At 49.5% G+C, this 20878-nt stretch overlaps 2 protein-coding genes across 5 annotated transcripts; one reads left to right on the top strand and one right to left on the bottom strand.

The window, feature by feature from the left end:
- The first annotated feature begins 10523 nt into the window (after positions 1-10523).
- On the top strand, positions 10524-12785 carry LOC123092747 (receptor-like serine/threonine-protein kinase At2g45590). Its single transcript, XM_044514567.1, has one exon. It carries the CDS (start codon positions 10560-10562, stop codon positions 12651-12653), a length of 2094 nt encoding a protein of 697 aa, XP_044370502.1. The 5' UTR covers positions 10524-10559; the 3' UTR covers positions 12654-12785.
- Positions 12786-14991: 2206 nt separating this feature from the next.
- On the bottom strand, positions 14992-20010 carry LOC123092746 (transcription initiation factor IIF subunit alpha). 4 transcript variants are annotated; one of them, XM_044514565.1, is made up of 11 exons: positions 19500-19984; positions 19206-19367; positions 18635-18789; positions 18147-18511; positions 17639-17757; positions 17357-17482; positions 17041-17250; positions 16733-16930; positions 16484-16569; positions 15545-15656; positions 14992-15287 (listed from the first exon to the last, which is right to left on the bottom strand). In XM_044514565.1, the coding sequence occupies exons 1-11, from the start codon at positions 19929-19931 to the stop codon at positions 15192-15194; spliced, it is 2061 nt and encodes a 686-aa protein (XP_044370500.1). In that variant the 5' UTR covers positions 19932-19984; the 3' UTR covers positions 14992-15191. The 4 variants fall into 4 exon arrangements, 3 of the variants coding, with proteins under 3 accessions (XP_044370500.1, XP_044370499.1, XP_044370501.1); XM_044514564.1 differs by having other exon boundaries at positions 19206-20010; XR_006444830.1 differs by having other exon boundaries at positions 15266-15287; positions 16455-16569; positions 19206-19994.
- Positions 20011-20878: the final 868 nt, after the last annotated feature.

Raw genomic sequence — 20878 nt, 5'->3', positions numbered from 1 at the left:
AGACTTCGACTCCGAAGACATCGATGGTATGAACGACGATGCCGGAGACGACCAAGAACCAGCACCTACTGGGCACTGGAAAGCCACCTCATCATATGACATATACATGGTGGATATCCCAAAGGATGGGAATGGCGAAGGAACAGTGGAGGATGACCCCCCCCCCCCAAGAAACAGCCCAAGCGCCGGCGTCAGTGGCGCCGCTCTAAATCCCGCCATAGCAAGAATGGAGATTCCGGCACCGGAGATAATAATACCCGAGACAGTGCCGAAGACAACCCCCTCCAGCAAGATTCAGCACAGGAGGACGGAGAAGCCAGCCCTCATGAGGGAGCGGCAGACGAAGAGGTAGAAGATGATAATTACATGCCTCCCTCCGGAGACGAGGCAAGCCTCGACGACGACGAATTTGTCGTGCCTGAGGATCCCGTCGAACAAGAGCGTTTTAAACGCAGGCTTATGGCCACGGCAAACAGCCTCAAGAAAAAGCAGCAATAGCTTAGAGCTGATCAAGATCTGCTAGCCGACAGATGGACTGAAGTCCTTGCGGCCGAAGAGCATGAGCTTGAACGCCCCTCCAAAAGCTACCCCAAACGCAAGCTACTCCCCCGATTAGAGGAGGAGGCATATAAACCTACATCACCAGCGCACGATACGGCTGACCGACCACCCCGTGGCCGCGACAGAGAGGCCTCCAGGCCCTCCACCAGAACCGTACCCCGGCACCGCTCGGAAAGCACAAGGCCACAGGGGAACGCTCTGGACTTGCGAGATATATTGGAGGATAAGGCAAGACAATCAAGATCGATCTACGGATCGCGTGGGCGCCCCATGATCCATGACAACAACCGTTGCGCCAGACACAACAAGTCCGGCCGGGCCGAACACAGTAGACAAAGCTCTTTTGAGCTTCGTCGTGATATAGCCCAATACAGAGGCGCCGCACACCCACTATGCTTCACAGATGAAGTAATGGATCATCAAATCCCCGAAGGGTTTAAACCCATAAATATTGAATCTTATGATGGCACAACAGACCCCGCGGTATGGATCAAAGACTATCTACTTCATATCCACATGGCCCGCGGTGATGATCTTCACGCCATCAAATACCTCCCACTCAAGCTTAAAGGACCAGCTCGGCATTGGCTTAACAGCTTGCCAGCAGAATCAATTGGGTGTTGGGAGGACCTGGAAGCCGTATTCCTTGATAACTTCCAGGGCACGTATGTGCGACCACCAGACGCTGACGACCTAAGCCATATAATTCAGCAGCCAGACGAATCGGCCAGACAATTCTGGACACGATTCTTAACTAAGAAAAATCAAATCATCGACTGTCCGGATGCGGAGGCCCTCGCGGCCTTCAAACATAACATCCGCGACGAGTGGCTTGCCCGGCACCTGGGACAGGAAAAGCCGAAATCCATGGCATCCCTAACATCACTCATGACCCGCTTCTGCGCGGGAGAGGACAGCTGGCTAGCCCGCAGCAACAACCTCAGCAAAAATTTTGGCAGTCCAGATATCAAGGACTGCAATGGCAGGTCGCGTTGCAACAAGAACAAACACCGCATTAACAGCGACAATAATGAGAATACGGCAGTCAATGCCGGATTCAGAGGCTCTAAACCCGGCCAGCGGAAAAAGGCATTCAAAAGAACTACTCCGGGTCCGTCCAATTTGGACCGAATACTCGATCGCTCGTGCCAGATACACGGCACCCCCGAAAAGCCAGCTAACCACACCAACAGGGAGTGTTGGGTATTCAAGCAGGCAGGCAAGCTAATTGCCAAAAACAACGACAAGGGGCTGCATAGCGATGACGAGGAAGAGACCCGACCGCCGAACAATAGAGGACAGAAGGGTTTCCCCCCACAAGTGCGGACGGTGAACATGATATACGCAACCCACATACCCAAAAGGGAGCGGAAGCGTGCACTCAGGGATGTATACGCGATGGAGCCAGTCGCCCCGAAGTTCAACCCATGGTCCTCCTGCCCGATCACTTTTGATTGAAAGGACCACCCCACCAGCATCCGCCACGGCGGATTCGCCGCATTGGTTTTAGACCCAATCGTCGATGGATTTCACCTCACCAGAGTCCTGATGGACGGCGGCAGCAGCCTGAACCTGCTTTATCAGGATACAGTGCGCAAAATGGGCATAGACGCCTCAAGGATTAAACCCACAAAGACGACCTTTAAAGGCGTCATACCAGGTGTAAAGGCCAATTGTACAGGCTCAGTTACACTGGAAGTGGTCCTCGGATCCCCGGATAACTTCTGAAGCGAGGAGTTAATCTTCGACATAGTTCCGTTCCGCAGCGGCTATCATGCTCTGCTCGGACGTACCGCGTTTGCAAAGTTCAACACGGTGCCGCACTATACATACCTCAAGCTCAAGATGCCAGGCCCTCGAGGAGTCATCACGGTCAACGGAAACACTGAACGCTCTCTTCGAACGAAGGAACATACAGCGGCTCTCGCGGCAGAAGTACAGTGCAGCCTCTTAAGGCAATTCTCGAGTCCGATCGTTAAGCGAACGGACACGGCTAAACACGCCCAAAGTAACCTACAACAAGACCACCTGGCACGTTCCGAGCATGCGTAGCAATGCGGCCCCAACCCCAGCCCCTGCAAAATTGCAAGACTGGTCCTTTGCGTACATCATTACGCTCTGGAGATACCATGGGCATAGGGGGAGGGGCACGACCACGATAGGCCCAGAATGCGGCTTAACCACACCAGGGGCTCTCAAGTGTGTCGTTCTTTTTTTTATTTTTCTCTTTTTCTTACCCACAGGACTCCGTTCATCAGAGGCCCTGTCCGGCAGTAGACCTGCCGAACTCACGATGCAACAGCAAGGGAAGGAGAAATGCTACAACGAATATCCAGGTGGTCTCCATTATGAGCATTAAATATGTTTTATACACCATTCCGCAGCCTACCCCTGGAGGGGGACATGTTTAATAGTCCCATCCCTTGCTTACCGCACTATTTTTATCGTTCTGCATTCACGGCAGTATTTCTTGAATAAACAATGCATCACCTTTTTGCTTATAATTGCATTTCATTCTTATACATATGTTCATTTATGACATGTTGCATCCGTACACTTTGGTACGGCTAAATACACCAGGGGCTTATGTTCCCCGCATCATGGTGTGATAAGTCCGAACACTTTCACAAGTGCGGCACCCCGAACTTATAGCATTATGTGCATCGGCTCTGAATCATGTCTTGGGTAAATAGTTGGGTTTGTCCCGCTCCCATGTTTTGGTACCTTACGTTCCATTGTATCGGCTAAGGTAGCACTGGGAGAACCACTGCGATTGCACCCCAGTTGAGCTGGGCGAGAGCCTCAATGGAGAAAGCTAAAACTGACCGTCATGATGAGGCGAGAGCCGGTCGCTGTTCGAGAGGTTTTTTCGAGTCCCTAAAGACTTATGCCGCTTAGAGCGAGGAACCGGCTTTGTCCGGCCCAGGCGTGGATAGCGCCCCAAATTCGGCCTTCCGAACACTAGGGGCTTCGCCGAAATTTAAAATTATAGAATTCTATGGCTAAGTGAGAGTGTTCAAGCATTATAAGTCCGGTTGCCTCGTTCGTTGTGTTGAGCGCCTCCCTAGATGGACCCAAAAATGGGAACAAGAGTGCTCAAATTTATCCCGAACACCCTAGCACTCGTGGCATGGGGGCTGAAGCCGACGACTTGCCATCTCTCAGATTTGATAAACGGCCGCACAGAAGGTAATATTTTAAATTAACAAGCGTTGCTTAGCGCATATGAACAAAGTTTTTAGCGCACAGGATAACAAAATGCGAGTCTACTCAAATATTACATGTTTGGAGCACTCACCCGCAATAATGCGGGCACCCTTCAGGACACGCTTATAATACATCTCGGGCGTGCGATACTCCTTGCCCGGCGGTGGCGCGTCCGTCACAAGCTTCTCAGCATCCATCTTGCCCCATTGCACCTTTGCGCGGGCAAGGGCCCGACGGGCACCTTCAATATAGGCGGAGTGCTTGATGACTTCAACCCATGGACACGCATCCACCAGCCGCCGCACCAGGCCGAAGTAGCTGCCAGGCATGGCCTCCTTGGGCCACAGCCGAACTATGAGGCCCTTCATGGCCTGTTCGGCCACCTTGTGGAGCTCAACCAGCTGCTTCAGCTGGTCGCTAAGGGGCACCGGATGTCCGACCTCAGCATACTGAGACCAGAAGACCTTCTCCGTCGAGCTCCCCTCCTCGGCCCTGTAGAAAGCGGCAGCATCGGACACGCTGCGGGGCAGATCTGCGAACGCTCCTGGAGAGCTCCGAATTCGGGTAAGTGATAGGTAATTCACACTCACATGCTTGCTTTGCATGAAAAATGCCTTACCCACCGCGATTTTCTTCAACGCCTCGATTTCCTGGAGGGCCTTGTAGGCTTCGGCCTTAGCGGCTTTGGCACTCTCAAGAGCCGATGCAAGCCCGGACTCTCGAGTCTTCGAGTCGCACTCCAAACTCTCATGTTTTTCCACGAGAGCCTGGAGCTCTTACTGTACCTCCGCCACCCGCACCTCCTGCTTCTCTCGCTTGGTGCGCTCCGTGGCCGCATTACATTCGGTCGCGGACACCGCCTCCTTCAGGGTCGCCACCTCATTCGTGGCCCCTGCAATACCCACGTTATCCTTGTCATTCTTCTTGCAACCAAATCCTTTTCTGTAAGGTACAATTTTAATAAGGTATTACTCACCTTCCTTGTCCTCGAGCTGCTTCTTGGCACGGCCGAGCTCGTTCTCGGACCGCTCGAGGCTTTGCTTCAAAATATTGACCTCCGTAGTCAGTGCAGCAGAGGTCAGCAGCACAGCCTGCAATCCCATATTGACATATTTTTTACGACTCATGCGTATATCTTTTTAGATCCTCAGTCCGGCTTTTCTTTCCGAACACCGAACCGAGCATCAGGGGCTACTGTCTATGCGGTACTATTTTACATATATCAAAATTCTTACCTCAAAGCCTGTTAGAAGGCTGCTGCAGGCTTCGGTCAGCCCGCTCTTGGCGAGCTGAACCTTCTGAATCACCACACTCATGACAGTGCGGTGTTCCTCTTTGATGGAAGCACCGTTGAGCGCCTCCAGCAAGCTATCCGGCGCCTCCGGTTGGACGGAGGCCGCCGGCGTCACGGTCTTGCCCTTCTTATGAAGGGGCCGCCCGCCGGACTCCGGAGCCACTACAGGTTCCGGTATGGAGTCCGGTGCAAAGTCCGAGGGGTTGCCATGTGGCACCTCCGAGGCCTCCTCCTCCTGGCGGGTCCCTTCCTGGGATCCCACCTCGGCATCATCCGCATCACGGGGGGTGGAGGCGGTCGGAAGGGAATCCATATCTGACGCACCCAAGGACCCGCTCGACGAAGCAGGAAGATAATCCTTGGGCGGACTACAGGGTTGTATGCGGCATTAGAAAGACACCATGTGGCAAAAAGAAAAATCATGAAGTTATTCGGGAGTCCGGATACTTACGATCTCGCCAGGGGCTTGGCCCTTGAAGGCCAATCCTCGTCGTCGTCGCCGGCGTTGGCAGAGCAGTCCGGGGGAAGAGTCCTTCCCTTCTTGGACCCTTCGGCCTCCCTTGTTGGGGAGGCCTTCCTTTTCTTCCCTCCCCCCGCTGGGGGAGAGGCCTCTTTCTTCTCCTCCTCGCCTTCATGGGAGCAGTCCGCCTCGGAGTCATCGTCCGATGACACCTGAAAACGGGAACTCTTTCGAGTGCCCATGGCCTTCTTCTTGGCCTTCTTCTCCGGCACCACGTGGGGTGCCGGAACCAGCAGCCCCATTAAGCAGGCGTCCGCTGGGTCTTCTGGCAAAGGGGCCGGACAGTTAGTCCGCTCGGCCTTCTTCAGCCAGTCCTGTTAAAGGAGAGGGAGTTTAGATCCCGCATAGAGTCAAACTATGGAAAACAAGTGTCCCGTAAAGGGTAAAATCGCTTACCTCGCTAGCCGCGCTGCGAGCTGAATCCGCGATCTTCGGTAGCGGATGTGGGAGCCTCGGCGCCCTTAAACAGCACCCTCCAGGCCTCTTCGTACGTAGTGTCGAAGAGCCCGCTCAAAGTCTGGTGCTGCGCCGAATCGAACTCCCACATATTGAAGTCCCATTGTTGGCACGGAAGAATCCGGTGGATGAGCATGACCTGGACTATGTTGACAAGCTTGAGCTTCTTGTTCACTAGCTTTTGGATGCAGGCTTGGAGTCCGGTCAGCTCCTCCGAATCACCCCATGTCCGGCCACTCTCTTTCCAGGAGGTGAGCCGTATGGGGATGCCAGATCTGAATTCGGGGGCCGCTGCCCATTCAGGGTCACGCGGCTCGGTGATGTAGAACCACCCCAATTGCCACCCCTTAATGGTTTCAACGAAGGCGCCCTCGAGCCAAGTAACGATGGGCATCTTGCCCACCATGGCGCCTCTGCACTCCGCTTGGCTGCCCTTCACAACCTTCGGCTTGACACTGAAGGTCTTGAGCCACAAGCCGAAGTGGGGCTGGATGCAGAGGAAGGCCTCACACACGACGATAAACGCCGAGATATTGAGGATGAAATTCGGGGCCAGATCATGGAAATCCAGGCAGTAGTAGAACATGAGCCCCCGGACAAAGGGATGGAGTGGAAAGCCCAGTCCGCGGAGGAAATGGGAAAGGAATACTACCCTCTCATGGGGCCTGGGGGTGGGGATGAGCTCCCCCTCGTCGGGGAGCCGGTGCGCGATGTCGCTGGACAGATATTCGGCGCTGCGCAGCTTCTTGATGTGCCCCTTCGTAACGGAGGAGGCCATCCACTTGCCTCCCGCTCCGGACATAGTTGGAGAAGGTTGAGGTGAGATGTGCGGACTTGGGCGCTGGAGCTCGAGTTCACGGAGATGGATAAGCAAAGGAGTAAGAAGGCGTAGGTAAAAGGGTGGATCTTTATCCCCTTATATGGGCGGACGAAACCATGCGTCCCCACCGGCCTGATAAAACTCGCTTATCTCCCAAGCGCCGCAATCAATGGCGCGGTTGGGTTACCCACGTTCGTATTGATGGGAATCCCGAAATAAGGGGAACACGATCTCTGCTTCGACAAGACGTGCCAAGGAAACCGCTTCGCTAAATGCGCGAAGGTGGTACAATAAAAATGATTCGAGTAAAGGCTTGGTTGTGGTGTGACGTCACGCCGCAAAATACGTCAGCTGATTGAACTTGTGTAAATATTATTCTCTCTACGGTGGTATGTGGAATTTATTTTGCAGAGCCGGACACTATCCTGGTGTTCACAATCTTCTATAAATTATTCGGAGGAGGAACCCGCCTTGCAATGCCGAAGACAATATGCGCGCCGGACTCGTCGTCATTGAAGCCTGGTTCAGGGGCTACTGAGGGAGTCCTGGACTAGGGGGTGTCCGGATAGCCGAACTATCATCATCGGCCGGACTCCAAGACTATGAAGATACAAGATTGAAGACTTCGTCCCGTGTCCGGATGGGACTTTCCTTGGCGTGGAAGGCAAGCTTGGCGATACGGATATGTAGATCTCCTACCATTGTAACCGACTCTGTGTAACCCTAGCCCTCTCCGGTGTCTATATAAACCGGATGGTTTTAGTCCATAGGACGAACAACAATCATACCATAGGCTAGCTTCTAGGGTTTAGCCTCCTTGATCTCGTGGTAGATCTACTCTTGTAATACCCATATCATCAATATCAATCAAGCAGGACGTAGGGTTTTACCTCCATCAAGAGGGCCCGAACCTGGGTAAAACATCGTGTCCCTTGTCTCCTGTTACCATCCGCCTAGACGCACAGTTTGGGACCCCCTACCCGGGATTCGCCGGTTTTGACACCGACACCTGTTGTGCCTACTCATTCATGCTTGTTTGTCATGCCTGCTACTGCTTAGAGTTGAGTCAGGTCTGATTCATCAGGGATGAATCAGAGGTGTGTGAACATGTCCTACTGTGTGTGAGCTAAATGTGTGAACACGATTTGGTAAAAGTAGTGGTGAGAGGCCATGTAGGAGTACATGGTGGGTTGTCTTATTGCAGCCATCCTTAGGAACTGAGTTCTGTGTTTGTGATCCATGAACAGTTACTACCACACATTGGGTTCCGGTAACTCGACCCCTCTCGGCTTATTAATCAACTCGATCTCTGTCCAGGAGTTGCAACTAGTTTCTGGTGTTTGTAGGTAGTGTTAGTAGTCTACCAAGTGGCACCCGGTACAGGTGGGCTTGGGACAGACTAGGCACAGTGGCACGGTGTACCAAGTGGCACCCGGATGGTGGGCTTGGGAACCCTGCTCACATCGTTTGGGGTCGTGAGCGACACCCCGGCCGGATCTCCTTGCGGATGGAACCCGAATAGGCGATAAACCTGGACGAGAGACTTGTGTGGTTAGTTAGGTCGTGGCCGACTCCCTCGCCAGGCTTCCGCTTGAAGGTTGCCGAGATACACGAGGTGTACATGGCGGTAAGTGGCGAGAGCGTGTGTGAAGAAGTACACCCCTGCAGGGTTAACATTATCTATTCGAATAGCCGTGTCCGCAGAAAAGGACTTCAGGGTTGCCTGTACAGTTCATAGACAAGTGAAAGTGGATACTCTAAAATACGCAAGATAAGTGTGAGTGCTATGGATGGCGTTCTCGTAGGGAGACGGGAGCGGATCCATAGTGGTGTATTGATATGGTGAATATGTGGACTCGTGTGCGCCACCTCAAAAGAGTTACTTGCAGTCGTAGTTTAGGATAGCCACCGAGTCAAAGCTGGCTTGCTGCAGTTAAACCCCACCATCCCCTTGTTGATAATGATGCATATGCAGTTAGATCTGATGTAAGTCTTGCTGGGTACATTTGTACTCACGTTGTTTAATTTATGTTTTTGCAGAGAGACTTCAGTCTCGCTAGTAGTTCCACGTGGACTTCGACGTTTAGCTTGTTACCTCAGCTACGATCTTGTGCTCTCGGCAGGATCTGGTAGATAGTCAGGCTTCTCAGCCTTTTTCAATTCTAGATGTCTGTACTCAGACATGTTAAGCTTTCGCATGTGCTTTGACTTGTATGCTCTGATTGTTGGGTCATGAGACCCATGTTTGTAATATCTCGCTCCTCGGAGCCTATTGAATAAAATACTTGAGTCGTAGAGTCATGTTGTGATGTCATGTTGTATTTGCACATATCGAGCATATTGTGTGTATGTTATTGAAATGCTTGGTATGTGTGGGATCTGACTATCTAGTTGTTTATCCTTGGTAGCCTCTCTTACCGGGAAATGTCTCCTAGTGCTTCCACTGAGCCCTGGTAGCTTGCTACTGCTCCGGAACACTTAGGCTGGCCGGCATGTGTCCTTCTTCGTTCCTGTGTCTGTCCCTTCGGGGAAATGTCACGCGGTGTCTACCGGAGTCCTGTTAGCCTGCTACAGCCCGGGTTACCGGAGTCCTGCTAGCCCAGTTGCTACAGCCCGGATTCACTCGCTGATGACCGACACGTTCGTTGTTGGGTCATGTATGCCTGTCCCTGTAAGTTAGTGCCACTTTGGGTTCACGACTAGCCATGTCAGCCCGGGTTCTTTGTCATATGGATGCTAGCGGCACTATCATATATGTGAGCCAAAAGGCGCAAACGGTCCCGGGCCAGGTAAGATGGCACCCGTAAGAATACCGTGCGTGAGGCCGCAAAGTGATATGATGTGTTACATGCTAGATCGGTGTGACTTAGGATCGGGATCCTGACAAGCCTGAGAACAACGATAACGAGGAACATGTATATGTTAATCGCGTTTTTGCAAAAACGACTAATAGTCGTTTTCCCATAAACGCAAAATCCTGGCTTATGGAGAACCAAGTTTTTCATATCCACGGGTTCGTTAGACGACCCAAACAGGATTTTATTCTGTTAGAGCTGTTTCCTAGTTTATAGAGATCGGGTTTTGTGTATTCTTCTTATCCAAACAACCCCTAAAAGTCGAAGCAACCTGTTGCTCACGTGCTCAAGCAAAAGCTAGTGATTGCAACATGCAACACACGGGGAAAGATAGTACTCCAATTTTAAGCAGAAGAGGGTCATGGTTCATCTACAGAAAGTGAAGAACTTTCGGTTTTGTTCAACCTTTTTGCCTTGTTATATCGTGAGGAGAAGAATCCATCCGTCCTACGGACTACGGCTCCTGTGCTGTGCTGGCGGCGAGCTGTATACTCCGAGACGGTTTCTTTCTGTCCGAGACGGTTGGCAGTTGCTACAGCTGCTAACCACCGCAGCAAATCGTGGTCGCTCTTGACCTCATCCTGTGGCCAGGCCTGCGTTGACCCCTTTGACCATTAAATTCGCTCTCGACCGCCTACAAAGACGCATGCGTCCCTCGCTGACCCGCTCCAACGAACCCTCTAGCTCTCCGGATCTCGCCACTCCACTGCCCGTGGGCCACGGGCATCCCCGCGCCCCACCTGGCAGGCAGAGGCATCGGATCCTCCCTCCCTCCCTCCGCACGCACGCCGCGCAGGCCGAGGTTCACAGATTAGGATTAGGTAGATGCTCGCTCGCATCTGAGGAATGGCGAAAAGCCCAATCGCTTTTCGGCTCATCACTCCCCCCCCTGCCGCTCTGCTTGTCTTTTCCCCTCCGTTGCTGATGCCCTCGCGCCAGCCCCCGCCGCCCGATGCCTCCCCGCCCCCGGCCGCCGCCGCCGCGGCCGTCGTCGGGGGCCTCGGACCTCCCGCCCGCCACCAGCTCCCGGCCTCCGCGGTGGCCTCCGCCGCGGCCTCGGCCGCCGCGGCGGCGCTTCTCCTGGCGGCCTTCGCCCTGTTCGTTTGGCTGCGGCGAGGGAGGAAAAACCGGGCCGCGGCGGCGGCAGCGACCGCGGGCGGCGCGAGGATGCAGCCCGCGCCCGACCTGCGGAGGTTGTCGTACCAGCAGCTGCGGCGCGCCACGGGCAGCTTCGCGGCCGGGAGCAAGCTCGGGCAGGGCGGATTCGGCCCCGTCTTCCGCGGCGCGTTGCCCAGGTCGGGCCAGCCCGTGGCCGTCAAGGTCATGAACGCCGCGGGGTCCCTCCAGGGCGAGCGCGAGTTCCACAACGAGCTCTCCCTCGCCTCCCACCTCGTCGGCTCCGGCCACGGCTCCACGCCCTCCATCCTCCTGCCCTTCGCCTACTCGCTCTCCGCGCACCCCTGCCGCCGCCGGATGATGCTCGTGTACGAGCTCATGCCCAACGGGTCGCTGCAGGACGCGCTGCTGGGGAAGAGGTGCCCCGAGCTGGTGTCCGAGTGGCCGCGCCGGCTCGCCGTCGCCCGTGACGTGGCCGCCGCGCTCCATTACCTCCATTTCGTTGTGCATCCGCCGGTGATCCATGGGGATGTCAAGCCTAGCAATGTGTTGCTGGATAGTGACCTCCGTGCTCGCCTCTCAGATTTCGGGCTAGCACGGATCAAGTCTGAAGAAGAAGATGAGTTAGATAGTGGTGTACTTGGGGACAATGCGGTCGGAAATGGTAATCCAGGTGGTGGATGCCATGATGATGTATCGGTAGTGGCCGGCGAGAGCATGACTGCTATTGTAGTGAATGGGGAAGACGGTGCCCCCAAGTCTCCAGAGGATGATGAGGGGTTCACCACTGCCTCACATGCAGAGGCGGCATCAACTTCCGGATGTGATAAAACTAGTGTTGGTAGTGGATTCAATGGTCGAACCTGCAATGGTGGGGGTGCTGTAGCATCAGGAGCTAGGAGTGACTGGTGGTGGCGTCAAGATAATGCTGCCGGCAGTGGTGGTGGTGGTGTCAAGGATTATGTGATGGAATGGATTAGGTCGGAGATCAAGAAGGAGAGACCAAAGAGCGATTGGATTGCCGGAGCATCTACAACCACCCCTACCACCTCAGCAGAAAAGAAGAAACCAAAGCGGAGGGCACGGGAGTGGTGGCGCGAGGAGTATGCTGAGGAACTCACCAAGAAGCAAAAACGGCGGGCACTTGCTAAGTCAAAGAGTGATGCTGGCGTGATGACTGGCTTGCAGTGGTGGGAGAAGGATTGTGATTTAGAGGAGAAGGGACGTTCAAGGTGGAGGATGATGAAAAGCTGGAGTCGGAGGAGCAGCAATGGCAATGGCAATGGCAATAGCACCATTGATTGGTGGGCTGACGGTGTAAGGAGTAGCAAGGATTGGGCTAGTACAGAATTTGTGCCTAAGAGTGGTGGAGCAGTGAGCAGCACACCAAGCATGCGTGGCACAGTCTGTTATGTGGCTCCTGAGTATGGTGGCGGTGGGCCTCTATCGGAGAAATGCGATATGTACAGCTTCGGTGTCTTGTTGTTAGTTCTTATTTCTGGACGCCGCCCACTCCAAGTGACGGCCTCACCCATGTCTGAATTTGAGAAGGCGAGTCTGATTTCGTGGGCGAGGCATCTCGCCCATGTTGGCCGCTTGCTTGATCTTGTGGACTCTGCACTCCTGGATGTTAATCGTGACCAGGCGCTGCTATGCATCACTGTCGCACTCCTGTGTATCCAGAGGTCGCCAACCCGTCGCCCATCAAGCGAGGAGGTGCTTGAAATGCTCTCTGGTGAGGGTGAACCACCACATCTCCCAGTAGAATTCTCACCGTCGCCTCCTGGTGGGTTCCCTTTGAGATCCCGCAGGAAAGGCCGGTGAGTTTAGTTTGTTGGTTAGATGCAAATGGTAGTGTCAGTTATATTCTTATGCTTGTTTCTTCTTGTACACCACCCTGATTTATCTATTTAATTTATTGGAATCTTGTGATAGGAAAAACAGTGGCAGTTTCAATTCAACGGTGATAAGAACAGTAATTCCCAATCTAACCATTTAATTGATTAATGTACTATTGAAATCTTGATGGATAAAGCAGTCGCAGTTTCTATTCAAGTTTGAGAAGAACCGTCTCCATTAATCACATATACATAATCGTAGTTTTTCTAGCGATAGGATTATTGGAATACAATGCATGATACCAGCAAGACCACCGAGTATTGTGGACTGGAAAGCATCTTGCTTTTTGGACATGCTTTCGATGAAAGTATTCTGCTGTGGCTTGAGAGCAAACAGGCGTGCCCCACTTTGTGTGATGGGTTCAAGCTTTCTATGTTCGCAGATCCCTTTCATTTCTTTTTGTACTGAGATGGCACCATAACTTTTCTGGAGCTAGTATATTCCTGCAAGCCCGTTTATTAGAGTATAAAGCACATGTAGGCCACTGCGCTATATAAAAAGGCATTCGTGCGGTCTCTCCATTGTGGGCATAGTTTGGTACGATAAAGCAATAGTCTAGGACTTCAGGTATACCCAACTATGTAATTTGTGCTGTCTGGACCTGGTAATTTCCATTGTTTGAGGTCAAATACTATATGAAAAGTTGAAGTTGACCAGCACTTCTGGAATACATATTATGCGCCTTTGTACATGTAGATACTCTTTCTTTGAATTCTAAATGTTTGATTTGAAATCTGTTGAAACTCAAGTTGATGGCTAAATTTGTTCAGAAAAACTGCACAATATACTGCAGTTTTTCTTCTTTTTTTGTTCTCTATTTGTTCAGTCCGTGCTGATGGCTGGCACCGTAATGGAAGTCGACTAGAAACAAAAACATTACAGTTTTGAAGGTCTAAGTTTTAGACCTTGATGTGTATTATAGTAAACTTGGTCCATGAAATAAGGTTTGCCGATGTCTGTACGCTAACTGACTCGGCGCTTCGACAAGCTGACATTGTTGCTACTCCCTCCGTTCCGATTTACTCGTCGTGGTTTTAGTCCAACTAAAACCACGACGAGTAAATCGGAACGGAGGGAGTACCTTGCTGTATATTGTATGCCTAGTATCTTGAGGTATGTTTGGATGTAAAGTAGAATTCATAGAACTGGTGGTAACTGACTTGGCGAACTCATCCAGTTGGAAGTTTGGAACTTCTTATTACAGACTAGCCTTTTGCTGGGCCAGTTTAGGCCAACTGTGCTCCAGAGAGTGAACATATGAAGAAACTATTTTGTGGGCAGACAGTATGTGTGTGACAGAATTCCTGTGTCTGGCTATACCCTGGCATTGTTGTTTGTTGTTACTGTAGCTGACTTATGAACTTGTGCTGATTTCCATATTGCACTTTATAAATGGTTACAGTGCTGCTTGGTTAAGCCGTTGGATATTCATTGCCGCGATTCAAATCACGCTGGACAAATCCAGAGAAAAATGGGAAACAAAAAGATAAAAACAATCACTCAGTCCAGGCTTATGAACAAAGTGACATGCATTTAGATTACCTTTTCATTATTGTCATTAATTCATCATTTGATCTATGAATTTTTTTTATCAGTTCATAATTTGTCTGAACTGGGGGGCAGTACTATATAATGTAGCCTACAAAAACGTCTTAAGTTTTGATACGGGAATATTTTGGTATATATAGCTTCTTATAAAAGATATTTGTAATATACTGGAGGATGACATAATAATGAACTACTCCCTCCGTTCCTAAATATTTGTCTTTCTAGGTATTTCAACAAGTGACTACATACGAAGCAAAATGAGTGAATCTACACTTTAAAATATGTCTACATACATCTGTATGTTGTAGTCCATTTGAAATGTCTAGAAAGACAAATACTCCCTCCGTTCCAAAATAGATGACCCAACTTTGTACTAACTTTGTACTAAAGCTAGTACAAAGTTGAGTCATCTATTTTAGAACGGAGGGAGTATTTAGGAACGGAGGGAGTAATTCTGGTCCGCTGCTGCTACATGTATGAGTTAAGCTGTTAATGTCGTCTGATCAGGTAAAAAAAGTCATGCATTTCAAGAATATCCAAGTCGTAAATCGTTGCCATGGATTCATATCTGACGTCCAAGGTCATATAACTTGTGATGAAAACAATGCTACAAATTTATGACGTCCAACGTCATATAACTTTTGATATCTGACGTCCAATGTATAAGTTAGGCTACAAATTTAATACACAAATTTGTAATTAGTAATCGTATGTCTTAAAGATATCAATGGTCAAAATTCAATTTTGAATACCAAGTCAACCAGCCCGAATCTTTTTGACATTACACAAGCTCAAACAAAAGAACAGAGACAAGAATGGGCGGCCAGTTACAAGGACGTATTCAGCAGTTTTCCCAAGTATGACACGCAATGCTAGAAGGGTATAATGGCATATACAAGTGCTTTAACTGTTTGTTCATTCGTACTCCTTTCGAAGGTGAAGATAGCTGACGCCGTTGGTCTTGTGCGAGTACGCAAATTTCATCACAATGTCATGAAAATGTTTCTTGTCCTGCAATACGAGAATAACAAAAAAACATCAAAGTCCTGTGCTGACAGGGCACGTGAGGATATATTGTCCAGACTGCATGCATTGACAGCTTATAAATAACATACATGTAACATGTTTGAACTAAGATGATCGATAGTACGGACTAGTATGAAAGGCATAAACCATAAAATTATTAGTAACACAACATTTCAGATCAAAACTTTTTTTTTTAACGCAGATTTCAGATCAAAACTGATCACAAAGCCAGTAGGATTTACCTCTTGAGTTCTTATTCTATCCTTAAACCTGAGTACAAAATCGTGTGATCTGACAGGGGCAGTTGCACCAAGTACTCTTACGATTTCCTCCTCTGTAATTGCAGATGTAGTCCTGACAAAAGTGGGAAATAAAAAGATAAAACAATCAGTCAGTCCAGGCTTATCAACAAAGTGACATGCATTTATATTACCTTTTTAATTTATCATCATTAATTCATCATTTGATCTATGAGCTTTTGTCATCGGTTCATCATTTGTCTGAGAACGCTGCTACACACACGATATACTTTGGACGATTTTCGCACGATGGTACACATCCTGTGTCGTGCACAGTTCAGCTGGCCACTGTCGTCCGCCCAGTGGTTTCGTTTGTCTGAACTGAGGGGCTGTACTATACAACTTATTTTGGTATATATAGCTTCTTACATAAGATATTTTTAATATACTGGAGGATTGCATAATAATGAACTAATTCTTGTATGCTGCTGCTACCCAATGCCGAGTTAAGCAGTCAATATCGCCTGATCAAGTTAAAATATATTGTCATGCATTTCGAGAATATATCCAACAAATATACAGTCCAACAGTAGATATGTCGTCGTAAATCATCGCCATGGATTCATATCTGACGTCCAAAGGCATATAACTTGTGATAAAAAAAAAGGCTACCATTAGATCCATATCTGAAACTAATTAAATATAAAAACAATTGTAGTTAGTAATCATACGTCGTAAAAGATATCAATGGTCAAAATTCAATTTTGAATACCAAGTCAACCAGCCAGAATCCTTGTCATTACAAGCTGAAACAAAAGAATAGAGACAAGAATGGGCGGCCAGTTACAAGGACGTATTCAGCAGTTTTTGCTAAGTATGGCATGCAATGCTAGAAGGGTATAATGGCATATACAAATGTGTTAACTGTTTGTTCATTCGTACTCCTTTCGAAGGTGAAGATAGCTGACGCCGTTGGTCTTGTGCGAGTACGCATATTTCATCACAATGTCATGAAAATGTTTCTTGTCCTGCAGTACGAGAATAGAAAAAACATCAAAGTGTCAGCATTGACAGCTTATATATAACATACATGTTCGAAGTAAGATGATCGATAGTATGAAAGGCGTAAACCATAAAGTTATTAACACAATATTTCAGATCAAAACTGATCACAAAGCCAATAGGATTTACCTCTGGAGTTCTTATTCTGGCCTTAAACCTGGGTACAAAATCTTGTGATCTGACAGGAGCAATTGCACGAAGTACTCTTATGATTTCCTCCTCTGTAATTGCAGATGTATCTGTGTCACTCCCTGCTGAAGCAGATGCTTTTGAAATAGGTTCCACGGAAGAGGGTGGCTCCTTCTTGACACCTAATGTTTTTGCCTCCTGTACCACGGGTAGGAAAATAGAGAAAGAATTTGATGTGATGTTACAGTTACATGATTATAAACCTTAAATTTCACATGCTCAGGGTGAAAACGGAAGAAATGACTTACAGGTTCTGCCTTCGGCTTTTTTACCGCTGCACGATTCGAAGTTTTTGCACCATCACCTCCGGATTTCCTTTTTTGATTGGACCTGGGTGCAGGTGGAGTGCTAACAGCAAGTTCTGTTGCTGTTAGTTTAGCAGTGTTATTTTCCTGTTGCTCACTTCCGAATTGATGTTCCAGTTTTGGAGCAAGTACTGACAATGGTGACTCGTCTTCCTGTTGAATGAAACAATAGTAAACAAGAAAACAGGTCAGAAAAACTGCTTGTGCTCGTGCAACTCATGAACTTTCATACACAAGTTTTAAAAGTTCTGGTCACTACATCAGTGTCTCCATCGTCTTCGTCATCGGACTCATTTTGTCCATCAGCACGGCGGAGCAGCTTTTTTAGTTCCTTACCGGACTTGCTCAGGTTACCACCAGCTCCTTGCTCATTCTCATCATCATCCTACAAATATTGCAATCAGAAAATTATATATTGTATTTATCAACAATTCTGGTAAAGGCAGCAGCATCTGTAGATTTAGCAAATAGTAATACTAGCAGCAGGTTGCAGAGCACGCATTTTGCTGATGTAAGCACAAGCACGTGCACTTCTTTCTACCTGCTTAATATCTGGTCCAGTAGGGTTTTCAGTATCAGCTACATCAGGTCTTTCCTCTGGGTCAATATCCAGAGCCTCATCATCATCAGTGAAGGTCTCTTCATGCTCCCAATCATCACCTGATAAAGATCAGGTTCCAGCTCAGAAGACTGTTGAGGACTCTGAACATATATAAGTAGTTTCTTTGCTGTGTCTAATTATGAGTAACAGAGTGAGCACGGAAATTTTGTATTACTAATTGACACTGCACTCCATGTCCAGAAAGCACTTTCACATTTGAAATGTATCATGCACATGATATATACCATGATTAATATCCATGAATCCTTCTACACATTTTTTAAACTTGGAAATTGGATCTTGAATGATGGGGTGCAGTGGCAAGTTGCACAAATCCGCTTTGGAAATTGGTAGTTGAGTAATAATAATCAGCATGTCCTATATTACATAAAGATTCTAGAAATCCAAAATGTTAGCAAATATGAATGGTAGTATTTGATCAGCATACCTATCTCAATCTCATCCTCCAAATCAAAGTCTTCTTTTCCGCCATCCTCTTCATCATCCACACCCCTCGTAGAAAGCCCACGCACAGCTTTCTTTGCAACTCCCTCTTCTTCGTCCTCCTCGCCTTTATCAGAGTGATTCCCATCCTCATTGCTACTTTCTTTCTTGGATTGGACCCCATCTGCCGCCTTGCCCTTTGCATCACCAAGATCCTTCAGATCCGAACCAAAGGCGGCGGCTCCATGTGTAGCTGTCTTCATCATCCATCGTTCATACCCAGTTGCACTGCTTCTCCTTTTATTCATCTTCTCTTCAGCTTCTTCCAAAGTCAGTTGTTTGTACTGTGCAATTTTACTGAAGTTATACCTGAGAAGACATAAGAAGCTGTAAGGATGCTCTAAAGGAATTTTGCAGGTAAGAACGTTTTCATGATGATTATAGTTCATATGAAATGGGGAAACCAAAGGGAGGAGGAAACTGTGGGAGTACCATGAACCAACAGGAACAGCATCGAACTCCTTGCCACGCCTAATCAGCAGATAGTATGTAGCAGTTGCAGATTGTGATGCCTCAAGTTGACTTTGGTACTGATGTTCACCTGTGTCATCTTCCAATATCCATGGCTTTCTGTTGTAGTACTTCTCCTGTTTTGTCAAACGTATGTGCCACACGGTCAACAGGATTACAGGAAAACCATCATCAGCATCAAAGCTATTAATAACAGGATTAAAGGAACAGGTTACTGCGGAATGGAGTACTAGCATGTACATTTGCCATCAGATGAACAAAACAAACTCCCCTTGTGCAATAAGGGTGTCCAATAGCACGCTAGCTACACATGTATGATCAGTTGGTCACACATGTATGCCTAAATGAATAACTACAGTGATATTGGTGAGGTTTGTTCACAAGAGGTCGCACTGCACGAATTAACACGGCTTCCTTGTTGTTGCATCTTGAATTATTAGCACACCAAAAAGGCTGTAAATCGTGACACCATATTATCAGGATAAATCACACTAGAAACCAAGGATGATCATCCGTGACGAGGAACCAGTACCCGCATATCGGCAGTAAGCTGCCGGCCTTGCGTCAGGCCATCCTTACGAAGAGACCACTTGTTCCCCGCACCCTTCATCTTGGAGAAGGGCGGCACGCCGGTGTTGAATTTGGCTATGGAAAGGGCCTTCCCCGCGGTGGTATCGACCCGAACATTGTACTCCTGCGTGGCCGTTGGAACAAACAAAACGGTCAGGGACAACAGAGCCGAAAACTGCCAAGCGCGGCGGCGGCGGCGGCGGCAGCGGTAATGGCATTGATCGCGGAATCGAAAACCTAGGGCCGTCGCGGGTACCCGGATGACGTTGGTGATGGGGGCGGCGCAGACGTTGCAGCGCGCGCGCGAGCGCGCCATGGTGGCGGCGCAGGAGTTGCAGAGGGTGGCGTGGCGGCAGGCGGTGCTGTAGAGCTCGGACGCCTTGCCGCAGGCGTCGCACGCCGCCTTCAGCACCAGGTCGGCGGCGCCCCCCATTGCCGCTGCTCGCTGCGTAGGGTTGCTGGGTTTGGGTCGGTTCGGAGGGGAGGAGGAGGCGTGTCGGCTTGAAAGAGGTTTGAGAGCAGGGCAAGGCCGCGGGGAGGAAGGGTTTCCAGAGGAGAGGCTCTCCGAGTTGAACTCGTTCCAGGCTCCCCGAGAGTCGTCTGTGGTCCGTCCGGTTTGAGTTTGGGCTTCGTTTGTGTCCGTCCGATGAGAGAGTTTGCGCGGGGTGTGGGCGTGCTGCGAACCCATTTTGCGTGCGCGCCGGCCCTGTCAGCCCGCGGCGCACACGCGGGCCCTGCCAGGCACGACGATGGAGTTGCAGACCGTAGCCCAGTAGTCTGTAGCGGACACACGCACTCACAAAAAAAAAAAGGATCAATGTACCCCCAAAAAATCAAGGGCGCCGGCGTGTCGCACCGCGAGCGTCCGATCTGCACGCGCACAGCCGTCAGATCCGTCCCCTGTCCTTCCCTTCGCCAACCTCCCGCACATGAAAAAAGGAGAGGAAAAGAGCGCCGCCTCGCCCGCGTTGACGGCCCCGCCCGATCTCCTCGTCTTCCCGTTGCAGCACCGTCACGTGCGCCGCCACGCTGCCGGCTCACCGTCTCTCGCCGCGCGCCGTCGGGATTGCAGAGCTACCTAGGAAGATTCAAGATTCTGTCGTTTGTAGCTCTTCATCGACTGGTTCCAACAACTGGCATCATGGTTGCAGCACCTCCCGCCGCCGCCGACGTCGGCTTCCACCACCGTATTTCAGCACAAAAAGCTCAACGAACAGGATAGGGGATTTCCCTGGTGGTAGCAAAAACCAAAAACTATTCCAGCAAAAAAATATCACGGTGCAAGCAAAAAACGCACTGCAGCCGATGCCCGCAAACAAAAAATCTCGCCGGTTCCAACTCTGCTTCGGCTGGTTGTAACAAAAACGATTGTTGGTTGCAGCAAAACACATGGCAGACGCTGTCTATCACCACCCCAGCACCATTCCTAGCCTATGCAGCAAAATCAAATACTATTTCCAGCAAAGGAACAGATACCCAATAGGATATGGGATCCTTGGGAGGAACTTTTGGTAATGGCCTTGATCCTCTATGCTATTTTTTATGTGTTCTTAGTTCTATTGAATTTTTTTTCATTCCTTTAAACAAGAATCTAATAAACTAAAACTCAAATCAAAAGTGCTTCCAGCCAAAATT

The sequence above is a fragment of the Triticum aestivum genome, chromosome 4B, assembly GCF_018294505.1.
Source record: "Triticum aestivum cultivar Chinese Spring chromosome 4B, IWGSC CS RefSeq v2.1, whole genome shotgun sequence".
Taxonomy (NCBI): Eukaryota; Viridiplantae; Streptophyta; class Magnoliopsida; order Poales; family Poaceae; genus Triticum; species Triticum aestivum.
This window is presented reverse-complemented; position numbering and strand designations above follow the sequence as displayed.